The sequence below is a fragment of the Zootoca vivipara genome, chromosome 3, assembly GCF_963506605.1.
Source record: "Zootoca vivipara chromosome 3, rZooViv1.1, whole genome shotgun sequence".
NCBI classification, from domain to species: domain Eukaryota; kingdom Metazoa; phylum Chordata; class Lepidosauria; order Squamata; family Lacertidae; genus Zootoca; species Zootoca vivipara.
In genome coordinates this window covers 45,399,523-45,427,155 of record NC_083278.1, presented here as the reverse complement: position 1 = coordinate 45,427,155, position 27,633 = coordinate 45,399,523, and the positions used below count along the sequence as shown (strand labels likewise).

The 27,633-nt window shown below is 40.4% G+C and overlaps 1 protein-coding gene across 2 annotated transcripts in view; it reads left to right on the top strand.

Annotated features, from left to right (window-relative positions):
- Nucleotides 1-27,633, top strand: part of ASCC3 (activating signal cointegrator 1 complex subunit 3) — a 203,584-nt gene that overhangs the window by 97,797 nt on the left and 78,154 nt on the right. For both annotated transcript variants that reach the window (XM_035109325.2, XM_035109326.2), the window contains exons 15-23: nucleotides 7,611-7,802; nucleotides 8,135-8,359; nucleotides 18,341-18,460; nucleotides 21,512-21,676; nucleotides 22,909-22,995; nucleotides 24,770-24,946; nucleotides 25,988-26,213; nucleotides 26,622-26,776; nucleotides 27,358-27,456. In XM_035109325.2, coding sequence (XP_034965216.2) covers nucleotides 7,611-7,802; nucleotides 8,135-8,359; nucleotides 18,341-18,460; nucleotides 21,512-21,676; nucleotides 22,909-22,995; nucleotides 24,770-24,946; nucleotides 25,988-26,213; nucleotides 26,622-26,776; nucleotides 27,358-27,456 — 1,446 coding nt within the window. The remainder of the gene's footprint in view (nucleotides 1-7,610; nucleotides 7,803-8,134; nucleotides 8,360-18,340; nucleotides 18,461-21,511; nucleotides 21,677-22,908; nucleotides 22,996-24,769; nucleotides 24,947-25,987; nucleotides 26,214-26,621; nucleotides 26,777-27,357; nucleotides 27,457-27,633) is intronic.

Genomic DNA, 27,633 nt, shown 5'->3' with positions numbered 1-27,633 from the left:
AAAACAGTGGCTTATAGAAAAAGCAGCTAATCAGAGTTGAAGGCCTGCTTCACACATAATGTGTCAGGGACTGGCAGGGCTCTGACAAGCGTGTGACGGAGGCAGGAGGCCAGGGGATTGATCCAGGAGAGGAGGGCAGCCATTTATGGGGTTTGACACTGGCCATGAGGCTGGAACCAGGCCAGCAGGGGGAGAGGAATGGCCAGGGCTGTCATACAGAGATGGGCATGTTGGGGGAAGAGGCTGTTCAGGAGAGGGATGGGTCAGTCAAATCCCCGCCACTTCTCTCCCTGCTGTCTCCTAGAACCAGGAGAGGCATGAAGAGGGAAGAGCAGTGATGCCTTCTGTGCAGGAGAAGTCTCAGGTTGCGTACATGCACCCCGTCAGGTGAGGGTACATAAGCTGGTGGAGGGGCAAGGGCCCACTGTTACTGCAACTGCTCCACAGGGCACAGACCTTGGAACAGATGCCTAGAGGTTAGAAGCATGTGCAAATGTTTATCCGGGGTACCATGGGAGTTGCTGTAAGTGTCTTAAGATTTAACTATCAGACAAACACATTTCTTGGCTAGGGGTGCCTATGACATACAGTGGTACCTCTGGTTACGAACTTAATTCGTTCCGGAGGTCCGTTCTTAACCTGAAACCGTTCTTAACCTGAGGTTTAGCTAATGGGGCCTCCCGCTGCCACTGCGCCACTGCCATGCGATTTCTGTTCTTATCCTGAGGTAAAGTTCTTAACCCGAGGCACTACTTCCGGGTTAGCAGAGTCTGTAACCCGAAGTGTTTGTAACCTGGGGTATTTGTAACCCGAGGTGCTACTGTAATGCTAAACCATGGGCAGCTGTCATAGAGTCTTTCAAGTTGCATTTCAGTAAATTCAGTAGTGGCTAGGGATGAGGGGCGTGGAACAAGGAGCTCAATGAGTTCTACGTAGTTCTCCCCTGCTTGTTTTATCTTCATATAACAACCCTGTGAGTTAGCTAGGCTGAGAGATGATGACCGGCCCAAGGTCACTGAGTGAGCTTCATTTGTAGGGATTTGAACCTTCAAGTCAGCATTGTGTGAAGGCATTTTGGCTTCCCTCTCTTCCACCTACATGCTGTTCCGGGAGTTCTCTTGACCCCACACCAAAGCCAATTTCAGGGGCATGGGGAGGGGGAGGAGGAAAGAAGAGAATCCCTTTTGTACAACCACAAGTCCTTGCACAGAGCTTCCACCGACAGGACTCATTCATTGAATCCCAACCCTGGTCTCCCTAGTCTATGGTTGCCATATTTCAAAAAGTGAATATCCCGACACAAAAGTTGTTTTTTTATAGCAAAGTTGTTGAGCTGGTGTGATGGTTGAAAAGAAGCAATCTATAAATAAAGTACCGCCTGCAAGTTTATAAAGGCTTGCTATGCTGTTTTTTATTTTCTAGCCACTTATCTATTATGTGAACCTTGAGTTGGCTGTTCACACCAAGAATGTACTTCTGTGTCACATGCCTTATACCAGCATTTTAGTTTTGAATCAGTTTTAAACTGAAAATTATCTTCAGAACAGAAACATTTTAATGTAACACTAAAATATGTGGAGTGTGTGTGTGTGTGTGTGTGTGTGTGTGTGTGTGTGTGTGTAATCGGTATATGCATATATATAGTATTGAGAGCCACCTTGTGGAATTTTTTGTTGTTGCACATTTTTTGATGGCATTTTTCAGTATATAATCTGGGTTGCTGCTGTCTTTTAATAACTTATTTTTTTAAGTATTAGTACCTTTGTTTATACTCTGATTACTTTCTTCACTCAGCACTTTGAAAGTAACCTTTCCTCTATTCTTACTTTAAGCTGGTGAGAGCGAGAATGTGACCAATGGAATGATTTTAACAAGGTCAATACTTTCTGCAGTTATTGGCTGTATTTAGATGATCATATATTGGTTTCTTAAGTGAAGATTTGCAGAAGTCTCTTGCTCTCACACACAGCCCCTCAATTCCTCCCTTCACCATATGCAGTCATCAAACCAAGTAGTCTCTATTTAACCATAAGTTGCCTGAACTGGGAAAGTATCCTCACCAGCATCAGAACAAGACAGGATCTTAACCATTGTTTGAAGTTGGTTTAAGGACTGAAGCTGGTTCAGACAAAATGGGAAACTATGGTTAAAAACTTCCTGGTTTAATCACAACTCACACAAAGCAGCTTGTGTGAGGAAAACACTTCTGAATCTCAGGTTACTAAACCAGGATCATCCAACCTGGGCCATTGTGTTCAAACATGCTCAATGGTGATAAATGGTAACAGATGTTCCAAATAACATAATGCCTTCCTGTTGGTAGTGTAGTTGCTTTTTACACTTTCCTGTTAAATATGCCTTGATGGTATAAAACAACTGGATGATTATGTATATTACCTGTTTGTCTCTGAAACTTGCAAAACAACACCATTGAGGACTAATGAATGTCTCTTTGGTGCCAGTTCTATGCTTCAACAATGCCAGGTGCCTAAATTGGCTGTATATTTGCAAGAATTTAACAAGCACCTGGCTGGATGTATGTAATCCTCCAGCACTCCACAGGAAAGTAGATCAAAATGTAGTACGTTAAGACTGCAATTCTAAATACACTTACTAGGCAGTGAGCCCAAGTGAGCACAGTGGGACTTCGGAGTAAACTTGAGTAGGGTAGTCCTGTAAGAATCACATGTCCACTTCTTGTGTTGGCCTGACTGGAAGTCTATTTATTTGGGGTTAGTTTGTGTTTATCATTCTACACAGAATGTTTCAATTAGCAAGGGATGTTTATAATCTCATTTCCCTGCACTGCAGCCTTGTGAGTAAGCTATTTTAACCAATTTCCAGTTTGTTGACCACCAATCTTAGGCTGAATGAAAAAGAGGAAAGCCCAGAAAACTAAAGCACAGGTATTTGCTCTCTCTCTCCTTCTTAGTAAGATCTCAGTTATAGCTGAGACATTTACATCTTGCTTTGCAAAGTACAGTAAAAAATGGGAAAGCAAAAGCACAGGTAGCTCCCCCCCTTTTTTTTCGTCACTTTTCTCTGTAATATCTGAACACCTGAGCCTGGCAGAGGCTGCCTTGTGAACCTTGCTGTCAATGATCCAACCCTAATGTTCCATCCACTGGGCGACGCTGGCCTTTGTCTCCTGATGTCAATGTTTTAAATGTACGTTCTTGAAAGATATAGCCACCTCAAAAGCAGATAACTACGTATGTATTTTTGAACCCTCCTAATATTTCTATGGGTATGGCATCTGCTTATAGGATGACAGAGTTGTTCAGGATGGCATAATGAAATTTGGTATTACTCATTTCATAGATTACTAGTATGACTAGATATCTAACTATTAATCATGTATATTGGCAGCTGATTGCGTATTATAAAGGGCATGTTTATAACTACTTTATATAAACTGAGATACATTACTCCACCTCATTTTTTCCTCGCAGCTGCCCTGTAAGGTATGTCACCATAGGAAATGCTGGTTATAAATATAGAGTAAGATCCAGGCTTGCAATTCTCTTTACAAAATGATTTGAGATCTAGCAGAAGAGGAGATACGATAGCCATCTTCAAATATCTAAAGGGCTGTCATATGGACGATGGAGCGAGCTTGTTTTCTCCTGCTCCAGAGGCTATGAACCAACCAATGGATTCGAGTTACAAGAAAGGAGATTCCAAATAAACATCAGGAAGAACTTTTGATAGGAAGAGCTGTTCAACAGTAGAACAGACTCCCTCAGGAGGTAGTGGACTCTCCTTCCTTGGAGGTTTTTAACCAGGTACTTTAGTTGAGATTCTTGCTTTGCAGGGGCTTGAACTAGATGACCCTTGGTGTACCTTCCAGCTCTACAATTCTATGAGTCTATGAGAAGAGAGTATATGAGAAAGGGGAATTTTGTGGGTTCGCCCTACCCTCTGCAGCCCTCCAGCATCATTTTCCTAACTTCTGAGCAGTTGTTTGTGAGATGCAGGGAGAACGAGGAATCACTTCCCCTCCTTCTTCCTGCAGATGCTTCAGGTTCTCCTTCCACTAATCTGAATATAACCCATAATAAATAACATAATGGGAGGAATTCAACATCTCACTAAAGTGATTGTTCCATCAGGGCAAGCGTTTTGGCATGCCTTTCCCTGTTCTGAGGCTTCTCCTGGCTGCCCCACTGTGAGCGCGCACAGGGGGAAGGCCACATTGTGCAAGCAGCCGTCCTTGGGCGGGTGTCTGCTGACAGGACTCGTTGGCTAACTCCTACCCAATGGGTTGAATCTTATGCTGCTGTTGTGTAAACAGAACAGACTTCAGTTCACAAAACAGGGTTTCCCCTACCTCTCCTCCCCCCTGAAGCCCTGCCCCCAATCACCCCAAGAATCTGCTGTGGAGATTCCCTCAACCCACTGGAACAGGTTTTGAGAGTGCACAGGGCGAAATGAGGAAGAGAAAGTCCCATTGCATGAGTGAAAGTCTCATGGATATAACCTGATAAATATGTTTAATCCTACTCAAGTAAATTGAGAAAAGTAGCTTAATCCAAAGTACATCAGCTTACAATGTACTTATTATTTAGATACTCCTAAGTATTACATATTCATTGTATTCTGCATTAAGATGGTTATTGTTGCTGCCTTTGATATATGAGTTCTGTTTTCCCTGTGATGCACCATCTCTGCAGCACTCTAGGATTGTGCATTTTCCTTCACAAGGTATTTTGAGGGGAAGTGTCAATAGTAAAATTAATCTCTCTTGGTTACTGCTTGAGAGAAGATACATCATTATGACATTGTTTTGTTCTCTGCATGCAAGATTGTATGAGAACATTAAAAACAAAAAAAAACCTAGGGAGGAGGAGACTACCATCATATGAGCCACCTTGGGTCATTTGTTTTTGGACTGTGAAACAATGTACAACTCCTGCTACACTCTCTCATAGAATCATAAAATTGCAGAGTTGGAAGGGACTATTCCTTGGAAATGGTGCAATGTGATCTGCCATTGCCTAGAATGACCCACTTGTCCTTGTTGGGAGCTGATGTCGAGGAGCAAGATAGCACCTGCAGGAGAGAGAACAGACAAGAAAGGAGAGGAACCCCATATCATTATCCTTTTTTCTGTTTCTTACACCAGCCATGCCCGTTTTTCTTTTCACTGCCTGAAATGTCTATGGCCTGAGGAGATACTTAAGTTGGCAGCTTATGATGTGTATGTTGGTAGACTTCCTCAGAAGATGAGCTTTAGTGTTAGAACTTCGTAACAGATTTTTTATTATAGTACAGTGGTACCTCAAGTTAAGTACTTAATTGGTTCTGGAAGTCCGTACTTAACCTGAAGTGTATTTAACCTGAAGCGAACTTTCCTATTGAAAGTAATGGAAAGTGGATTAATCTGCTCCAGATGGGTCCATGGAGTACTTAAATTGAAAGTACTCAACCTGAAGCGTACTTAACCGGAGGTATAACTGTAATTATGTATAATCTCCTGGTTCATAAGGTTGAACAAACATAATCAGAAATGTCTTTAATTGTGATTTAATCCTAAAGGTTATACACAATAATAGTGAAAGTCCAGTAAGTTTATTGCACTGTGGACAACATTAAATCAAGGTTGCTAAATGGGCATTGTTCAAACTTTTGGAGGATCAGTTTACTTTGAAAGAACTCTGAAATATGTAGGTTGGGACTTGGTTACCAACCATTGAATTTATTTATTTATTTATTTATTTGATTGATTGATTGATTGATTGTTTGAATTTATATTCCTCCCTATACCCGGAGGTCTTTTCAGAATGTGTTTTGTTGGTTAGATTGTGTGCATTTAGGAGGCGGAACAATTTGGAGCATGTTTTTATCTTTGTTACCACTGAAGCAAAGTCAGCTTTAGCAGTCTTTCCAGTTTTATGTTTTTTAATGGAAATCCTGAGAGAGCACCCTTGAAATCTCAATTTATTCTTCTTTGCCTTCAAATGTAATTTGTAGTCCTGCATCCATACTTTAGAAGCTACTGAAAAGGAAGTGAGGAATTGAGCCCAGGCTGTAAATTGAACGTAATGTTTGGTTGGCTATGTTAAGGTCTTCAGCAGAAGTCCCTTTCTAATGTGCCTTTGAAATCTGGAGACATGAAATGTTTGTTCTGGAAAATGGGCTTCCTCTTACTGCCTACAACCTCAGGAAAGGAAGGAGGTCTATGTCATAGTAATATATCAGTTCTTCAGAAGTTAACCATGAAGCATTCTTGAAGATGAACTACATCATTTGGTAACTGAAATTTATTCAGTATCTGAATAGAACCCAATCTTTTGGAATGCAAATAATCCAATTTTGTTTTGGGATGCTATCTTTACGTCCGTTCCTCTGTTCCAAAACATGCATCAACTGAAATATGCAGCTATGCATATTTAGAAGCCTATTAACTGCCCCTCTACACTGAGTATTTTACTTGTGCTGCTCAAGGAAGACCTGAGAATGCCCCTTTGAGCATACATCCATTTGGCAATTCTGTAGAAGCATTGCAGCTCAGCTTCTGGCCCACAAATATGAGCTCATTTCCGCAAGGATGTTATGAAATCCCAATATTCTTTGTAAAAACTTCAATTTGTGCAGGTTTTTGCTGTCTGAGACGTAAGTCAGTCCTCTGAATCAGAATGGTTTTGTAAGAGTTACTTCCATTAAAATTAAAGTCATAGGGTGATAGCCAATGTTTGTCAGAGTAGACCCGTTGAAATCAAATCCACTGATTTCAGTAAATCTGCTCTGAGTTTGACTTTATTATTTATGGATGACATCCAACTTTCCTAGATTACTAGGAAACAAGAGTCTGACCTAAGATGAGCCACGCCAGCAGCACTAACATCATACAAATATATCATGGTAAATTAAGAAGTGAGTCTCAAAATGCGTATTTGGACTGCAAGGGTGGAATTTTTTGCGGAGCAGTCTGCAGTGGAAAACATCCAGTTGCCCTGTGATTTGTCTTAAACAGTGCTTTACTGTCTCTTACACCATTTGGCCTTCATGGCCTGTACTGTTTAGGGAATGGGACATGGGTGGCGCTGTGGTCTAAACCACTAAGCCTCTTGGGCTGGCCAGCCAGAAGGTCAGTGGTTCGAATCTACATGATGGAGTGAGCTCCCATTGCTCTGTCCCAGCTTCTGCCAATCTAGCAGTTCGAAAGTGCACCAGTGGCAAGTAGATAAATAGGTACCACTTCGGCAGGAAGGAAAACGGCATTTCCGTGCGCTCTGGCTTCTGTCACGGTGTTCTCTTGCACCAGAAGCGGTTTAGTCATGCTGGCCACATGACCTGGAAAGCTGTCTGTGGACAAATGCCGGCTCCCTCCGCCTGAAGGCGAGGATGAGCACTGCAACCCCATGGTCACCTTTGACTGGACTTAACTGTCCAGGGGTGCTTTACCTTTTACCTTACTGTTTAGGGATATAGAACTAACAATATGAATAATATCCATTTCCAGTAACAGCAATAACAAACCACTAATGTGGTTAGAAGAGCAGTTTATTTGCATCCTATCTGTGGTTATTTTGTTGGAAGCAATTTTGTATGTGCCAGGATTATTGTATTTTAATGTAAATATTATTTTTTCACTTGTCCATGAAAAGGTTCAAAGATCCAGAAACAAGCAAATGCGTGAAATGTTTCCTGATGGATTCAGTATTCATCATGCAGGAATGCTGCGGCAAGACAGAAGTTTGGTGGAAAACTTGTTTTCTCGTGGATATATAAAAGTCTTGGTTTGTACAGCTACATTAGCTTGGGGTGTCAATCTTCCTGCTCATGCTGTCATTATTAAGGTAAGAGCATATCCTCTCTCCATATCAGCCATTAAAAAATCTATAAAGTGTCATATATTTAACAATGTTTGCAAAAGGAAGGGTAGGTTTGTGGGGGTAAGGTATGCTGCTACTTATCTAGTAATGTTGGAACGGGGTTGCTTGAAAAAACTGTCTCTCTCCTTTGGGAATCTAGTTGGATAGTAAAGATTTAAATATATCATAGATTATGGAAGGATTAGTTTAAGTACACTCCTGAAATCCTGCTGTATTTGCCTAATTTTGGTCTTCAGCTCATCTGGATTAGACTCATGTGTGTTTATGTTAATTTTTATTAACTTTTCGTCAACCAGGGAACACAGATCTATGCTGCAAAAAGAGGCTCCTTTGTTGACCTCGGAATTTTAGATGTCATGCAGATATTTGGTCGAGCTGGACGACCTCAGTTTGACAAATTTGGAGAAGGCGTCATTATTACAACACATGACAAACTCAGCCATTACCTGACCCTGCTTACTCAGCAGAATCCAATCGAGAGCCAATTTCTTGAAAGTCTGGCAGACAACTTGAATGCAGAGGTACGTTTTCTTAAGCTATTCTGCGTAGCTAATACATACTACCCTTTTGAAACCAATATGAAGAAAATGTGAGGAAAATTCAGTAGTCTTTATATTCTTAAATTATAGCAGCTTCACTAAATAGTTTCCAGGGTTTGCGTAGTGACACTGGGTAACATATTTTGCAAATGTAGGAGTGCTCTGTAGAGTCTAAATCAAGAATACTGAATTGTTTTTTTAATGTGGTTAGCCATTTATGAATAAGACCAAGTCTGGTTTAACAGCTCTCAAGCAGTTTTTAAAAGACGCTCAACACATCAGAAGATTTAATGGCTGTTCTTACTGCAGCGTGTTGTGTGTAAGAGGTTGGTCCAAAGAGGAGATAATTACATATTACAAGAAGGGATTATACTTTTCCTGATTATTCTCCTTGTACAAACCTTTCTCAAGTGGATTTCAATCTGCACATGCAGATGTAAAAACAAAACAAGTGAGTTGTGCAACGTTTGACGGATCGTGAGGATAGACCAATTCATTTTTGAAGCTCCACATTAAACTCTGCTCTTTTTAGGATTCTGACACATACCTTTCTGTCAGGTTATAAGAGCCCAGAAGAGGGAGGATCAGCACAAGTGTGGAATTCTGTGCTTCTTGGGCTGCTGCAGAGGGCTTCCTTCCCATAGTCTCCTAGACTATGAGAATGGTGTGAGTGGTGTTTCTTGGGTCAAGAAGAAGTAGTTAATATTAGAAGCTATAGTATCAGTCTTCTAATTTGTCAGGATTATGTTAGCATAGTGTGCAGATTCACACAGGTACCCATCACAGTGCTGTTGATTTAGATCTGAAACAATTGTGGGTGAGAACAAATGCCTTTTTTAAAAAAGGATAAAGGCCATCAGTGTTTGCTAGTCATGATTATTATATAGTACGTCCAAGATCAGAGGCAGCATGACCCTTAATACCCATCTCTGGGGAGCAACAGGAGGAGATGGTTATTGTCCTCATGCCCTGCTTGTGGACCTCCCAGGGTAATCTGTTGACCAAAAAATGAATGCTGGAGTAGATAGACCTTTGACCTGAATCAACAGGGCATTTCTTATGTTTACATCTCTTTGAAAAATTGAGCAATTTGGCATTACCTTGTATGATAGATATGCCAATTGCCCTCTGAGATGTGTCATTATTTATTAGATTTCTATACCACCCTTCATCTGAGGATCACAGGGTGGTTTACAATACAAAAACACAAAATACATACTACAGTAACAATCAAAAGTAATCACCGCCACCACCTGACACATGGTTTAAATGCCATAGATTTTTTAATTAGCCAGAGGCCTGGGAGAAGAGAAGACAAATGTTTTGCCTGGCGCCCAGATGTAGTCACTCTCCTATTTCCCCTCCCTCCCATCTTCCAGTAAAATGCCATATTCTTGAGGCAACAATATAGACAAACCAGTGAAGGACTGCTTTCCTGGTCCTGACCTTTGTTTTGCTCCCTATTATGACAATGGGCATGCATGTACTGCCTCATACTGCTTTGAACATTGACCACAGGAGGCAATCTAGCTTCCATATCAGAAAAAAAGCAGAAAGAAAGTTAGAACATTCATTTTTCTTTGACCACCCCAAAATGCAATTTCGTTTTCGTAAAAGTTTAATTATGCTTTAAAAGATCTAGTGCACAGTAAGCATAAAATTAATCTTCAATGGTCAGGAACTGTGCCAGTTTCCGACAACTGAGGGTCAATGTTGAAGTGTGTTAATGATTTCTAATAAACTTATGTTAGTGAAAATAGCAATGCATCTCAGCTGGTGTAACTGAAAATGCTGAAAAGCAAAAGTGTGAAGCACTGACAGGGCCATGAAACCATCATTTTTTATGTACTCTGGAACACTGGACATGACTTTTCCTGCTGACATGACAAGCCAGGAAAGATCGGTACTTGCTTGATTACAGAAAATCAATTGTAAGTCAAGCCAATTACAAAAGTCTTTCGTTTCTCTTGATTGTAACTCAATCATTTATCTCTTTCAGCTCAGATGATCTTATAAATATCTTCCATTCTTGCTTAACTAGCTTTTGCTTTGGAGTCATCAGGAGAAATCCTAATAAAGTTACCAGCAAAAGTAACGCAGAGAGCAATTAGTACCACCTGCTTCTCTGTGTTCAATTCTGTTGAAATTACACAAAGAGATGTTGCATCCATTCTCTTCCTGTTGCAATACCCTGCACTTCCCCAAAAACTACTGGGAAGCCTCCAGAATGGTATTTGATGTGGCTGTGGGGGTTGTCACAGTTGGAACAATGGCATACGTCAGTGGACATCAGAAATCCTGTGTGTGTGTGTGTGTGTGTGTGTGTGTGTGTGTGTGTGTGTATAGGTGTGTAACTGCCTTCCGCTTGCACTAAGCTGGGTCTAAGGCCGTGCTTCAGTGGCTCATAATTAAAACTACTGCATTCTTATCAGTCCCAGTGGGAAGACACTTGGTTGTTAAAGGCCAATTTAGGTTTAAAACAAAGAAAGGCTTTCAAAACAAGATGGGCAAGTAGGACATGCAGCACAGTGTTGTAATGTGGAATGTTCTAAGGCAGGGGTGGCCAACTCCCAAGCGACTGCAATCTACTCACAGAGTTAAAAACTGGCAGTAATCTACCCCCTTTTGGGGGGGTTCAGGTCAAAGTTGTTGAGCTTTTTTGGGGAGGAGGAAAGCCCCGTTTTTAAGGCATTCAGCAGGCATTCAGGTCAAAGTTGTTGTTGAGCTTTTTTTAGGGGAGCCGAAGTTGTTGAGCTTCTTTGGGGGAGCCAGTGATCTACCACAAACGTCCAGTTATCTAGAACACGATCTACTTGTTGGACATGCCTGTTCTAAGGCGTTGGGTCTTCTGGTTAGAATCCAGAAGGGACCTCCAACTAATTGGAAACACCAGATTTTCTCTTCGTATCTACTCTTGAGAACAGAGCATTTTAGAGATAGTAATCTGACCAAACTCTCACCAGTTTCCATAAGAAATGCCTTTACTGAGCTGCATTTCCGAGTTAAGCCCACTGCAGTCTTAGATGGCTGCTACAGGAAGGTCCCACGCAGACAGGCATTGTATTTGTGGTCAACCTCAGGTGGAAGACATCACTCATTATCTGGTAGCCTGCTGCTTATATAGAGACCCAAGAAATTGCTTTCTGAAACCTTTGTTCACAAAGTAAGCAGGTGCGTCCCAGCAGAAATGGTTTGTTTTCTTTTGAGTGACAAGAATAGCTTTTTAACACACAGAGTGCCCACCCCCTATGCACTGTTTAAAAAAAATAAAAAAAAATTCCAAGGGAAAAAGAGTTAGATCAAATTGCTGTAAATTGTTGTGGTGATTTAGAAATTTAATCAGAAATCAAGATGGATTTGAGATTGTTGGAGCTCTGGTAACTTCTCTCTCTTACATCATGGGTGGTGGCTCACATTAGGGATTTTGACTGCATAAGCAACGGCATGCGCAGCCTGAAAACTAGAAATAGAACAATGAGAACCTGAAACAAAATGTCGACACTTTTGGAGCACTCCTGTTGGTTTACTCCAGTTAGCCAGCCATACCCTCCTCCACAATACTCCATTCTGTCTTCCCTCCCACTCAATTTTGTAACCACTTCCTGGAATAGTCAGTCAGCCTTCCATGGCTGCTAAGCACGCTCAGTTCTTAACACGTAGTTTCCCACAGTGGATTTTTTCTCTCTAAATATGTTTTTTACTTTTGCATACCTTGGAATTCCCCAAAACCTGGCACCGCGCGCGTGTGTGTGTGTGTGTGTGTGTGTGTGGTGCCATTTTGACTACATAAGCAACATCACTCAAAAATCAGAATCTTTAGTAGAATAAGCTATGTATAGGTGTTACGGATTATACTAATGATACATGTTATTAAAAGACCAAGCAAAAGCTCTTCTCTGTTTGATACGCTCATACATTTCCAATACTTAGTTTGGAAAAGTGAGTCTTCAGGTGTTCAAAAGAAGTGGCACATGATTGAACTCAAACCGAGACACACACGCCCCCCCCCCAACACCTCACTTTAGAGAAGCCTCTCAATCTTGGGCCACTGCACCTAAGCTCTGCAAAGGAATCTGGTGGATTGTGAGCTGCTGGGTGCTCGTAAGGAAGCAAGGTGGGGAACCTTTTGCAGCCTGAGGGGCACATTCCCTGCTGGGCAACCTTGTGGGGTCACGTGCCAGTGTCAGAGTGTACATTTTTAAAGTAGGCTAGTTTGTATGCATGCTCACAAACAAGTCTCTGACCTTTATGCAGGCAAGCAAAAGGCACCATCAGAGTTCAAGGACAGGGCTGATGAGGGGCATGGCCCAGAGAGAGGGTGTGTTGCTAGGGAGGCAATGGGTGGGGAGGGTGCTCCAAGGTGGGACATGGGAGAACCTTGCCTTGGCTTCATATAAATAGCCTGCTATGGTACAGTAGTGCAACACCAGGCATCCTTAAACATATCTGAAAAGTGAGGGGAATTATCAGTATGCACAGCATTCAGGATTGATGCCGAGATGTTTGCAGCATGGTCTGTGACATGAAGGGGTAATTTATAGAGAGAGAAAAGGGGAGAGGAACAGGCCTCTGGAAGGATCTGAAATAGTGCTTTTGTTAAGGACTTAACATACTATGAAGCATGTCTCCCACTGTTGAGTATGGCAAATAAGTTCAGAGATATTGCTTTAAAAATAACAAGTAAATTGAAGGTTATTCAGGCAGGACATAAAATATTGAGCAGTTGTGGGGGGGGGGGGTTTGTTGGGTATGTTGTGGCAAATAGATGGCCATTCAGAATATAGTAGCAGTTCCAAAACAAGCAAACTGGCATGACTATGCTGATGAAGCACTTGAAAGCAAATGTTCAATCTTCTTCACACACCAGATTTCCCCTCCCCCCTTGCAAATTTTGATTTAATTATCGTGCTCAATACTTCAGCTAACCAGTAACTTTTGCGCAGGGCTATAGTTCATTAAAAGTGTTTTACATCTTCTGTGCAGATCTTTCTTTCATTACAGTGTCCTCTACGCTTATCTTGGAGAAGGTCATTTGTAATGATGTACATTTACTGATGATCTGCACAAGTATGGTTGGTTTGAGAGGGGAAAGGGCATGGAGACAAAACTAATCCACATTACAATCTCTCAGATTGTTTATATGATTTTTTTAAAATAATAGAATTATAAACATAATAAATGAATAATTATTTACTCCAGGAACAGCATTGCTAGTTATTTTAACTTATTATAGTCTATGTTTCTGAAAATGAGTTAATCTATGTGTACAGTTTTTAATGGCAGTTGGACATAGCAGTTGTTTTGTTATCTACTCTGGCATATGTTGGTACTAACAGAGCTATGCACCTGCCTTCCTTTCTTGTAAACAGCAAAGAACAGTTACTTCTTTGCCTACCTACAAACAAAATCAATTAAGCTTTGCAAAGAGAAAAAAAAGCAGAATTCTACCTGCTACTTTGGGTTTTCCTTATCAAGCGGGCAATACAATGCTTTTTTTTTTAGTCAAGTTTCTGGGGGAAATAAGCCAACAAAACTGTTATGATAAAATGTTCTTAGTTATGTAGTTATGAATCATTCACAGAATTTAAAAGCATTTCCAAGCCCTGTCTTAGAACTCATTTTATTGTGGGTGGGGTGGCGGCGTTGAGTGTCAAAATTTGCGAGTTTGCCAAGCTGCCAAACAAAATGCGCAAAATGAAGTGTTTCTTTCTGTGTCCAAGTCCTGTATACCAACACCTCCCAAATGATTTTTTCTTAAGGTGCCGCCATAGGGCACAGCTCAGAGATGTCTCCCAAGATTTGGGGAGAGGGGAATCTGTACTTGTATGGCAATGCCTATGGCAGCTTTCATACTTGGAACTGGAGTCTAGGCAGAGTCCCTCTTTCCTACTTATCCATCTATCTATTTACTATATTTTTATGCCACTTCTCAGACAATTGTTCTCTCCCAAAGCCGTTCACATGAGTTTTCAAAAAGAGGAAAGGAACAGGCCCAGGCTTACAAACAAAGAGAACAAGACCCACAAGGGACAAAAGATGCTATGATTAAATGGGCAAAAGATGTTGGGCATAATATTGAATATGATGCGTGGTTGAAATTGTGGAATCAAACATTGAAGTTTACAGCATGTACCACCTTGAAAGAGAATGTTTGGAAGATGATGTATAGATGGTATTTAACACCAGTAAAATTGGCTAAGATGTATAGAATGAGTAGTAAAACTTGCTGGAAATGTAAAGAAAAAGATGGTGAATTTTATCATATGTGGTGGACATGTGACAGAGTTAAAAGATTTTGGGAAATGATATATAATGAATTGAAAAAGATTTTTAAATATACCTTTCCCAAAAAATCAGAGGCATTTTTGTTAGGAATCATGGGAGGGGAGATTGCGAAAGAAGACCAAATACTGTTTATGTATGCGACAACCGCGGCCAGGACTTTGTTGGCCCAAAAATGGAAAAATCAGGAAATACCAACGATTGATGAGTGGCAGATGAAACTGATAGACTATGCTGAATCAGCAAAACTGACATGCAGGATCCGAAACCAGGGAGAGACAAAGTTCTGAAAAGACTGGAGTAAATTTGTGGATTATATGGAGAAAAACTGTAGAAGTTTAAAAACACTTGCAGGATTGAAATGAATCCTACAAATTGATTGAAGTGAGGACAATAATAAACTGTGAGACAGGAGTAAACAAGAAAACCGTGGGAAGGGAGGGAGGGAAGTCAAAGCTCAGCAGAGCAAAATGAGATGAGTGAATTTAAGATGAACTGTGTCAAAAATGTTGTTTTGTTTGTTTTATTTGTTAATTTGGAAAAAATGAATAAAAATTATTATTAAAAAAGAGAGAGAGAGAGAACAAGACCCACAAGGGGCAGAATGTGGAGAGGAAAGGTTGAGATCAGTTCTTCTTCAAGGCCAAAACAAAGTCAAAATAGATTGTTGTAAACCACTCTTGAGCCTTTTTGGCCAAAGGATGGAGTCATAAATGCCTAGAGTATATGGTGAACTACAGCCATTTAAATCCAGTTTGGGCTAGGCTGATCTTCCTTTGCTGGTGGTCTTCCTTGGATACCAGTTGGCGGTCCTGGTTCTCTTGGCCAGTGGATGGAACCAGAACGTTGCTTTCCTCCCTCCCACCCCTTCTGCAGCTTGAGGGCAATTGGATGTTGGAGCATAGTGTTCTTTTGGCAAGGTGTCAGGAAGCAAACTCCTGTAATTGTCCTTTCCTTGGCCAATGTAAGGGGCAGGCTGGTGTCCCCCTTGTCATTATGTTCTTCCTGAGAAGTGGGGATGCAGCCGGCCCTCCTCTGACGCCCGTGGCGCATGGATTCCTGACTGGTGGCAGAGGTCAGAATATGCCTGCTAAGGAAATAGATTGGAGAGTACAGTATGCAAAGAGATTTTGCCTAAGTGGCAGCTCATGTCTGGAACCTGCCCAGGTGTGATCATGCAAGGATAATGGGTTTCTCTGCTCCCTTGTATCCCCGGAGTTCTGGGGCTTCCACGGTCTGTGTGTCCACAGTTCCCTGGGGCCTTTGCACATGACCTGAACAAAAAAGATAGGTGACATTTTCAGTATATTTTTCTGTGCCCCCTTGAAATGGGAGGTGTTTAAAAAGCAGCAGTGACACAAAATAGATGGTTTCAGCTCAGTTTTCCTTTTTCTCTGTTAAAAAAAAAAGACGACAGGGCACTGAAGTGGACACAAGGTGGCAGCATATCTTCAAAAGTAGTTTCTGTTCTACAGCACCATCTGTGTTCAATAAGGGCTATAATAATAACATTAAAGAGTTTAACATCTTCATGGCTGCAGTCTTTTAATCCATTCGTTCTGTAGTAGCCCTGTTGATGTTTAACGAGTGCAACTCCACAGTGAGGGTTTTTTTAGGGCTATTTTGCATATTTGCCTGCTGCATACAGTATTTTTAAAAGCAGCATTTTGGTTCAGATGGGTAAATTTTTGCAAGGCCAATGTTGCTATCATAGCAGGGCAGGGAGAGAACATGATGAGAAGGAGCACATTGTTACCTTTTCTGAAAGGAGTGTTATAGTTTCAATAGTCCAAAGCTTATCATTTCCAGGAGCAGTAATGTTGTTGTGTAATAGGATGAAATGCCTTCACTCTTTCGAAATAGAACAAGCAAGTAGCCTACTTCACTGAATCATGGGCAGAAATCAAATGCATACATTAGTTTAGGTAACAAATTGTGTGATATGCCCGTGGCTTAGTACCTTTTTTCCTCTCGTTTGGATGGAGATGCACTCATTTAGTGTAGATCTGCATTTTTAACCTCTATGCGGCCCCATTCAGATATCAAAATAACCTTTATTTGACTTTAAATGTCCACGATAGCAGAGAGATACAATTTGGCTCAGAAAAAATTTGGTGCTATTAATGCAGTTGGAGAATTTCGTATTAAAGATACTTTAAACAGCTTCATGTCATCCTGACACAGGTTGTGGGGCTCGGTTGGGAGAACACGTTGTTTATGATAAAATAGAAGCTTGGGGTGTTAGAACGAATGGAAATGTTTTATAGGATAATTTTGGAGAGGAGAATTGGATTACGATGGTTAGACTCTTGGGGAATGAGTTGGTAGTACTTATTTTCAAGTAAATGTGCTTTTTTAGGGATGCGAGGTTTGCCATTATAAATTCACTTGCTTGGAACTAGTTTCCATATAAATCAGTGAGGCTAATTTCTAAGTGAATATCAAGGAAGGTGTGGAATTTCAGAATTTATCTCATGAACTTTTTTGTTAGTTATTCCATATAATCTGGTGCTTTGGGTAGTTTGGGTGCTGGTTTTTACATAGCACTGAATATAGTTTGGTGCTTGGAACGGCATTGTGTGCATTTAGGGCCTATCTATACGTCTCAATCACATTTCAGCATTTGTGTTGTATGAGTCAACTTGGAGAGTCCATATTGCAATATATTCTAGCCATATGGGGTGACATGTAATTATCTTATTGTGGTAGTTTCCATTCTGCCATTGCCCTTTTAAAAACAACCCCTTTAGCTAGATGTGCAGTTCAAGAGAAAAGAGGATAGAGCTGTAAAATAATCAAATAATTGAAATGTTGTTGTTTTTTTAAAAGAAAATTGTACATAAATTCTGTGGCATCACTTCAGTGTTTGTGTATGTATCTGTTAACCTTGACATGCATTCCCACTTAAATAAATATGACTAAATAGAAGAGTGTTCCCCACTTGGAATTGTACAAAAATCTTAACGCCCAAGATGATGATGGGATGCAGTAGGATCCAAAGTTTCATTTGAAAGTGATCATTTGGTGAGTAGAACTCTGCTCCCATGAATTGAAGCTCCCACTGTTTATGGAATGGAACTTCTAAACCCAGACCAATATACAGAAAGCAAGATTATAACCTCCCGTATTGTACCAGTGAGTTCTCCAGCTTCCTTTAGCACATTTGCATGATGGGAGGCCATAGGGGGAAATGAGAATCAGAAGAAATTGCCTTCTCTCTTCTGTTCATGAATGTCTCCACGAAAGCAAAAAGCCTTCTGTGAGTGAAGGATCAAAACTGGATGCAACTCAATATCCTGTTGATGCCCAGGACACTTGAGCAAACATTTTCCATAAAACATCAGAGTAAGGTTGAAATGCATAATCTGGTTTTCCAAGTGTACTGCGTTCTAAGTTTGTTGGCAGAATATGACCCTCCTACTGTGAAGGAACTGCCATTGTGGAGAAACTTTCTATCAGGGCCTCTGATTTCAAGAATAAGCCATAGGATGAAATACGTCAAATAAATAAATTGTGAGATAAATCTTGGTGCATTCTTTATTTAAAAAAAATCGAAGCCCCTTAATTTGTCAGTTTGGGAATATTTCATTATAGCATTCCTCATTTCCTGCTCATAGAATTTATGGTTGCCTTTATATCAAATTAACATGTAAATTTAAATTTATTTCTTCCTACTTGCAGATTGCTCTCGGAACAGTGACAAATGTCGAGGAAGCAGTAAAGTGGATAAGTTACACTTACCTTTATGTACGGATGAGAGCAAACCCATTAGTATATGGCATCAGTCACAAGGCTTATCAGGTAGAAAATGCATGAAAAAACTAACCTGCTTTCTGGTTCCATAATCCTTTCCTGATGGGAGATTAAATATTTGCCAGTGCTGCTTTTCCTGACGTCAGCAACTCCTCTAAGTGCTTTAAAACATGGAAAATACTCCATTGAGCAAAATGTAAAAAGGAAAGCAACTTGAATTATTTTTCCTGAGACATCCTGATAGATAAAGTTTTGAACAGTCAGGCAGAACACACAGAATACAGTCAAATGAGCACACATCATATTCAGACCTGGTTTCGTGCAGCAATCTCTCTCGGTATTTCGGTGCTAAATATAAGCTTTGAAAACTAAATGTGAAAATGTTCATTGTATTTCACTATTAATATACCAAGGGATGGGGGTGGCGCTGTGGTCTAAACCCCTGAGCCTTGGGCTTGTCGATCAGAAGGTCGGCGGTTCAAATCCCCGCGACGGGGTGAGCTCCCATTGCTCGGTCCCAGGTCCTGCCAACCTAGCAGTTAAAAAGCACGCCCAAAAGTGCAAGTAGATAAATAGGTCCCGCTCCAGCGGGAAAGTCAATGGCGTTTCCATGCACTGCTCTGGTTTTGGTGTTCCATTGCACCAGAAGCGGCTTAGTCATGCTGGCCACATGATCCAGAAAAACTGTCTGCGGTCAAATGCCGGCTCCCTCCGCCTGTAAAGCGAGATGAGCGCTGCAACCCCAGAGTCGTTCGTGACTGGATTTAACTGCCAGGCGTCCTTTACCTTTTTATTAATATACTTCTTCTTAATTGTTTTTCAGTTCAACAATTACTTTGATAAAATACATATTTTGTTATGTGCAAATGGCTTTAGATACCTATTAGGTCCATAAATTACCATATAGCATATCTTCAACACAAAAAACAGTGAAAGTTTGTTGTTGAGAAAAATAATCTAGATATATAAAGTGCCCCATTACCTTCAGTAGCTTTGGGCCTCATCAAACCTAAATCCAGCCCTGCCACTACTCATAGAAGCATAATAATAATTTGTCTACCTTGGTTACAAAAAGATAATTGGTGGCATCCCACATTGCTTGAGAAAACTTCAGTAGGGGAAAGTGATTATGATAATTATTTGGTAGAATCCTTTTAAAAAAAATTTTAAAACCCATTTTTCTTGGAAGTGAATTGCAACATCATAGCTACGAGCAGCGACTGGATAGTTTGTCAAGTATAATATTTTGTCCCACAAGGTATCATTTGACCACACTCAGGTCAAAGCTAGGCTCTTTCTCCTTTTTATGGCTGATAATTTATTCTTTACTTTCACATTCTAATGAGACTTACCGTTTACAAATGCTGAAAAGGCAGGTGTTTGTCTTTGCTGCTGTATGTAGTCTGCGCAGGCTCAAATATAAAATTCTGAGAAAATTTCTTAAATCTGCCTTTAGTACCTATTGTTTGCTTAAGATGTTCCTATAACATTAAATAAAATCCAATTCCCTCTATTCATCTTGAATATATTTGAATGCTTGAATATATTTGAATTCTGAAAAGATCCTTTATAACAGGCATCCCCAAACTGTGGCCCTCCAGATGTTTTGGCCTACAACTCCCATGATCCCTAGCTAAGAGGACCAGTGGTCAGGGATTATGGGAATTGTAGTCCAAAACATCTGGAGGGCCGAAGTTTGGGGATGCCTGCTTTATAACACAGAATATTCTCATAGGGAGATATTGAGACTTTTAGGAGCCCACACTGGAAAAAGGGGATAATTCTATGTACAGTGAATCTTTGCCTGTCTTCATATATACTACAGAAAAAATGAGACTTTTTATTCTTTATACAGTTAAGGGATTTAGAGCTTTATGCTAACATTCAGTAGTTGTTTGTAGTAACTTCTTCCTACTTCTGCAAGTGGTTACACTGAATTAAAACTTTTTTCATCTCTGAGCCCAGAACAAATTGGCCCCAGCCCCACTGTTTCAAAGGGATGGGTTTAATCTTAGAGGGGAAGCTTGATTTTGTGAGCGCAATTTTAGGAATAGTGAAACAAAAATTAGTTCCTCTTCCCCTTGCATTTCATATCTTGCAAATATTCTTCAAACCATCAATATACCTGGTTATTATTTAGTATAATAACAACAGCTACAATTCATTCTTCTCTTCTAAAATTAACCTTTTGTTAATCCTATATAATAAAGTGCAAGTGTCTCTGCATCCAGTATTCCCTGTGTCCCTGGGTTTGCGCTACTGTGCATGTGCCCCACAGACACAGGGATTGGACGCAGAGACTGGACGCACACACGCGCTCTCTCCCCACCCACCCCACCCCCCTGAATGGTGTTGAGAGGACATAATGGAAGGCACCATTGGGGATTCCCCCTCAAGAAAAAGTAAAGAAAGGTGGAGTTATGAGAAGGTGGGTAGTGTCCGAAGAGGAAAGGAGACAAAATGGTGGGGGAAATTGGCGACGGTTTGGAGAGGGGGGGAGAATCCGACTCTGAGGGGAAGGGGAAGTTGCCCCATGTCGGACCTCCTGCCTGCCTCCTTCCCTCCCTCGCCCTCCCACCCTTCAAGCTCTGGCCGCCACTCCCCGCTCAACTGGAGGGAAGCGTAGCCGCAACTTTCCCCTCTCACGGCTGCTTCTTTTTCCCTTAGCTCGCACAGGCAGCGCGTCCTGGAGAAGCCCCGCTTGCTTATCTCTCTCGCGCGCGCGCACACACACACAAACCGCCCGCCCGCCGCCACAGCAAACCACCCAGGGGGAGCCTGGGGCCCTCGACGCACATCCCCGCCGGTGGAGGCGACGCCTGCGCGGTCCCAGGGCTTCCCCTCCGTTCCCGCCCGGCTAGCACCCGTTACTTAACGGGCTGAATGACACTAGTACTATCCATAATTGTCAAGTTATGTATACCGACACATCCCAAACTTATTAAGCATTTCAGTTCTAAATATTCCAGATAAATTGAACGGAGTCAAATGAAATCAATGAAATTGTATTATGTATGCATATCCATATATTAATCTGAAGCTGTAAAAGTGGGAGGACAGGGGACAGATTAATATATATAATGCTTTACTGTATTTTAGATGGATCCAGGCTTAGAGAAGCACAGAGAGCAGCTAGTGATTGAAGTTGGCCGAAAGTTGGACAAAGCTCGGATGATTCGTTTTGAAGAGAGAACTGGATTTTTTTCTTCTACAGATCTAGGCAGAATTGCCAGCCACTACTACATTAAATATAATACAATTGAGGTACCCATGCTATTTCTCTGCACACTTTCTCATATTTTGAAATAACGCCACAAAGATCTGTTTAACAGCATCTTCATCTTAGATTTGTAATAAAATAAATAGCTACAATTCTGTGCTTGCTTATGTGCTTTTAAATCCAAGTTCTGGAGGGGTGAGGGGACTTGATCTGGTGTAACATTATAGTTTGCATACTCTTATTCTATAAGGGAGGGTTATTAAAAAAACTACTAGTAAGGTAGGATTGACTCTATGGAAAACACCATCTTATTCAACATGCTGGAAATGTGTATATTCTGAAGACATTTTGGTAATTAGAGTGTTGCAGAACTCGGGATTGTAAGGAGGCAGTGATTTCTGTCCTGTTATGTGTTGGTCACAAGCAGCATGGTTTCCACTAAAATCTTGATTATTTGTCTCACGATCCATGATGGCTGGAACTAATGTAATTAATCGTGTAATTAATTTTAGTGCATTTCAGTGGAAAGGAAACACTGAATCCAATGCCTAAAATAACAATTATTTACATATTATTTGCAGTCTAAAAATAGAGAGAGAGTGAATACTGTTAGTATGATTTAGTTACTGACCTTGGACAAACATTTGAATTGTGGCAATTTCAGCTCCCATTTCCATTTCTGACATAATTCTCCAACACCTTAGGAAGAACATTTGTGTATGTGTTTGCAGAAGTGATATGCACTTCTGAAAAGTGTTAGTATTTGTTGCTCCATATTTGAAAGACTTACTATGAGGATCTTAATTGAAATATGTTGCATCTTTGAACATACAGTCCCATTGAAGTATATTTGGACACAGTCACATTTTAGTATACATGAGTCTGACCAAACTGCGGGAGGCAGTGGAAGACAAAAGTGCCTGGCGTGCTCTGGTCCATGGGGTCACGAAGAGTCGGACACGACTAAACAACAACACCTTATACTTTCAGTTTTTAAAAAATGGATACACCATTGACACCTTGATGACTTGACTTCTCAGAAGAATCTTGCCCTGTGTGTAGCAAGCTCCTTTAACAAAATTCGAGCTAATGCTTTAAAGTGCACAATGTGAAACTAGTATATATGCTTCCTATGTTCAAAACTCCTCATAGCTTTTCAAAATTAAAATAAAGGTTTCTTTTGAGCGGCGATGTTGACAGTAAGTTCTCCATCTCTACCACTTTGTATCTAGATTGGCACTATTGATAAATATTCTCAAACCTCTCTTTTTTGCAGACTTTCAATGAACTGTTTGATGCTCATAAAACAGAAGGTGACATTCTTGCTATAGTGTCTAAAGCAGAGGAATTTGAACAGATCAAGGTAAGAACGCATCATCATTTTTTAAAGGCCTCTTTCCTACACATGGAAAGGGGTGTGGGTGTGGGTGTGTTACTGGATACAAAAACCTCTTCATGTTTCTGTATATATACAGATACATGTTTCATATATAATGACAGCTCCATGCATCTCTCTGTCTCCCATGCACAGTGTTGTACCTGTCAGTGTGGTGAATGCTAAAGCCAACACTAACAGGGGCTCCTTGAGTACAGCTGGCCAGATATACATGATTTAGGCCAGAATCTTATTTTCTAACTAGAGTACATTTTCCTAACCCTGGACAACATTCAGTGATGTCTGCCTCCCTTGATCCAGTGCAACAACTGGAAATCCAGTGCTAAAAAGACTTCCAGTTTCTATTCTCTCCTCTGCAGCCCCTGTCCATGCTTCCAGAATCTGTTCTGCAGGGTTTCTCAACTATCTAGAGCAGGTTTTGGATGTGTGCAGAGAGCTGTTGGGAGGGGGAGAGAGAGAAAGAATGGAGAAACCCTGTTACGCAAGCAGATGCCTGCTCATGCTACATCTCATCTCACCCCCAGTTTTTAATTCATGGAATTCACTTTAAAGTGAATAGTCTTAATGATGAATGCAACCAAGAGGGCTGTGAGTGTTCTGTTCTGGCAGCTCTTCAAGAAACGGGGAAGAGGTTGAGTGTACTTTATAAAGAAATCCTTTCAAGATGAGTTGGAGTTTTACTGGATAGCATTGCATTAGAGAATAGTCACTTTCTTTTGCAAAATTTAAAATTAAAAAATATCAAATCACTGCAATCTCCCAAAGTCTGCTTTGAATCTGGATGCAAATGTTCCTAAAAGTTAGGAAGAACGGCAAAACTGACATTGTGATGAGAGTTTAGATGCTGCTTCATGTTTATTGAAACCTCAGCCACTTTATTCATTCAAAAGCTGTGGACAAGTGCCAGTGAAGGAAAAGATTTGATGTTAACAAACTGTAGTTCAGTAGCTAACAGAGTGGGGTCTTCTTGAAGTGAAATAATTGGAGGATGATTGAGAAATCCTGCAAATGGTTCAAGTGACATTTGTGACTTTTCTGCTCTGCTTTCATATTGAATGAGCTGGTCAGGGCTTAAGGGAAACGGCCTCTGTATGGTTCCCTGCAGGTTCCAAACATTTACCCTCTTTAAATAAGTTTTAGACTAATAGACTTTCAGCAAATCAAAGAATATGTAAATGTATGCTCTGTTTTGCAAGTATGAGTGAAAATTTGAAATACTATGCATTATTCAAACTGTAGATATGAATATTTCTTTACTTGCATTAAGACTTAATCTTATTAACAGTGAAAACCTTAATACCATGAATCATAGTACTTCAGAGTTTTGAGCTAAGAACATAATATGCCACATGCAAACTATATGATTTTAATGAATGCATTTAATGTTAATTCAGGTTGGCCCTAATCCAGAAGGACAGAGGTCATACTCTGGTCAAATAAAAAGGGAAATCTCATCAGTTTGAGGATGGTACGGTCAGAAGACTTAATTTTTGAGGCATATCACATTTTTATGTGTCAATGGCAACCTTAATAAAAGGTGATGCATAATGAAATGCAATTGTGTCATTATTAAGATAGTTTCAATTAAGTTTTATTAAGTACAGTGCTGGGAGACTTGTTTTTCAGAAACTGTAGACTGTTTAAAAACACATTTATTGAGAGATAATTGACATTTAATTTTCATGTGGAAGATTTAACAAGTTGCACCAGTCTTTTCAAAGTCTATTAATTTGTGTTTCAGGTGAGAGAAGAAGAAATAGAAGAGCTCGAAGCCTTGCTGGGTGATTTCTGTGAACTTCCAGCTCCTGGTGGTGTAGAGAACAGTTACGGGAAAATAAATATCCTTCTGCAAACATACGTTAGCCGAGGAGAGATGGACAGCTTTTCCCTTATTTCTGATTCTGCTTATGTTGCACAGGTATGAATGTGTGCATGTATTCAATGAAGACTTACCCCAGAAACACAGAAAACTAGAGGTCCCATTTGTTCAAGCCCATACACATTTGACATGAGATTTGGATTTGAAAAACTAATAGCTTTGTGTGCGTGTGTATCGATCTATATGTAATGCGCAGAGAGAGAGAGCTTATTGCCCACAGGGGATCCTTTTCACGTTGTTTGTTGAGGAGCTCTGTGCATCTGCCGGGAAGCCCTGAAATATTGCACAGGACAATGGAAATGTTCTCTTATTTTATAAAACCTGTTGACCTAACCATTGTCAATCAGGAAAGAAGAGTCAGACTAAAATACACCCAATGCTCACTTCTCTGGTTGGTCATTGTAAGGCAAGATTTATCATGGTAGATTATCGTGGCTTTCAGAAACCCTATCCTCTAGGGTTTCAAAAAACCTTGATTGAAAACTCTTGCTGTATTTTCTTCACAAACTTTGTGCTCTTTGTTGACTAAAAGCTTTTCTATTCAAATGCATATCCAAGGCGATGTTCAACCACAAGAAACAAATAAATAACATACAATATGGTAGCACAGATAAGATGATAAAGCAGCCGTTTTTAAAAAATAATAATTTCTCAGCAAATGACTTGTGAAACAAAGTAGCTTTCAGCTTGTTGTTGGAAGCTGTAAAGTGAAGCTGCCAGCTGCCTCTTCAAGAGAAAATTACATAATATGGATACTACAATAGAGAAAGACCTTCCTGAAGGTCCATGTTGGGGCACCATCCCTTCATAAAGTTCTGTGTGCCCCCGAGGGAAGGCAGAAATTAGGTGGCCAGGCCTGGAAGTTAGTGCTGTCAGCTCCCTGAAGTTGGGATAAGAATATTTTTGCCATTTGTTTGTTTTAGTAGTTTAAATTGTAGTCTACACTGGGTTTTTGGCCGAAATAAATATGATCAATTAATGTCATCCATAGTTGCAACATTCCATTTGAAACGTATGTTTATTGTAATGGATAAGGAATAGACATAACAATACATTTTATTACCTGCTTGTGCCCTACAGAATGCAGCACGTATTGTCCGAGCTCTTTTTGAAGTGGCTCTTCGAAAACGCTGGCCTGCAATGACATACCGGCTACTAAACCTTAGCAAAGTAATTGACAAGCGATTGTGGGGTTGGGTCAGCCCTCTGCGACAATTCTCAGTCCTGCCACCGTCAGTCCTTTCCAAATTGGAGCAAAAGAATCTCACTATTGATAAGTTGAAAGACATGAGGAAAGATGAAATCGGTAAGATATAGGAAAAAGCTAAGTCAGTGTGTTTTGACTAGATTGAACTCTACTCTATTTCTGTCTTTACTGTTTTGCTTGCATTTCAATCCTATCCTTATCCTGAGGTCTTTGTGGTATTAATCTTAGGCTACTGAAAATACTTCTCTGTAATAAAGGCTCACAACCTAAATTTATATTGACTTGCATGCACACTGCTTTGTTCTTAGAAACATACTAATCTGCCTTCTACCGAGTCCCATGTAGCTCAAATACGACCTGATGACATGGACAAGGTCTTTGGGCCAAGCAATATTTCTCTCTCTCGGCCAATTTAAAAGTTGTTGTGTGATTGCCTCCTTTCCCCACCACTTCCCTTAGACTTCTGTTAAATGCAGATTTGTTTCAAGTTTTATATTTACTTCGCAGGTCATATGCTTCATCATGTGAATATTGGCTTAAAGGTCAAACAGTGCGTCCATCAAATCCCCTCCATTACAATGGAAGCCACCATCCAGCCAATTACACGCACTGTGCTGAGAGTTAGGTTGAACATCACTTCGGATTTCAAATGGAGCGATCAGGTAAAGATGCCTAAAACATAAAGCCTGAAGAATATGCTAGATGACTTGGACTCCTCTGGGTTTGACTCAACACACAGCCAGTTAGCATGATTTTTTTAAAGTAACTTTTCCTTGCCTATACTTCAGATTATTTTGATGTATGGTATATGAATCTTGTAGTTTGCTTCACTAAGATCAGAAGCATTTTGGTCGTGAAGCTATGCCTCTAAATTGACATCCATCACACTGAATGTTGCCAACCATGTGGGTAAATTTTAAGCAATCCCATGACTCCAGGAAAACTGAACATTCTACAAAGCACAGCTTTTTGCAAGAAGCCTACTAAGAAAAAAAGATCTGCTGGTCCCACACATTCTTGCATGGGGACATCTAAGTAGTAGACAGGAGTCCTTCCTTTCCACACTAAATTGGTTCAAATAATGCCTTGCTAATGTTAGGCGCAGAGGTATTCTGAGACATTTTACCAACACTTTTTTCATCAGTCAAAATAATGCACTTGCCAGTTTACTTTAATGTGGAGATTGAAAGTCTTAACAGAGCTAGAATATTTTTAATGAGTGTGGATTTTCTTTGTCAACTAGGTACATGGAACAGGTGGAGAGCCCTGGTGGATTTGGGTGGAAGACCCTACCAATGATCATATTTACCATTCAGAATATTTTATTATTCAAAAAAAGCAGGTAAATGTATTGTACACAGCAGTTCAAAGCACATACCACGTAAAGTGGTGGGATAGACTTCCATAAACATCAATTTAATATAAATGTTGTAATACAATTTTATTAGGTATCCAGTATCTGTCTGAATTTTGTTTTCAGATTCACACGCTAAAATTGGCTTTCTGCATGATCATTCAC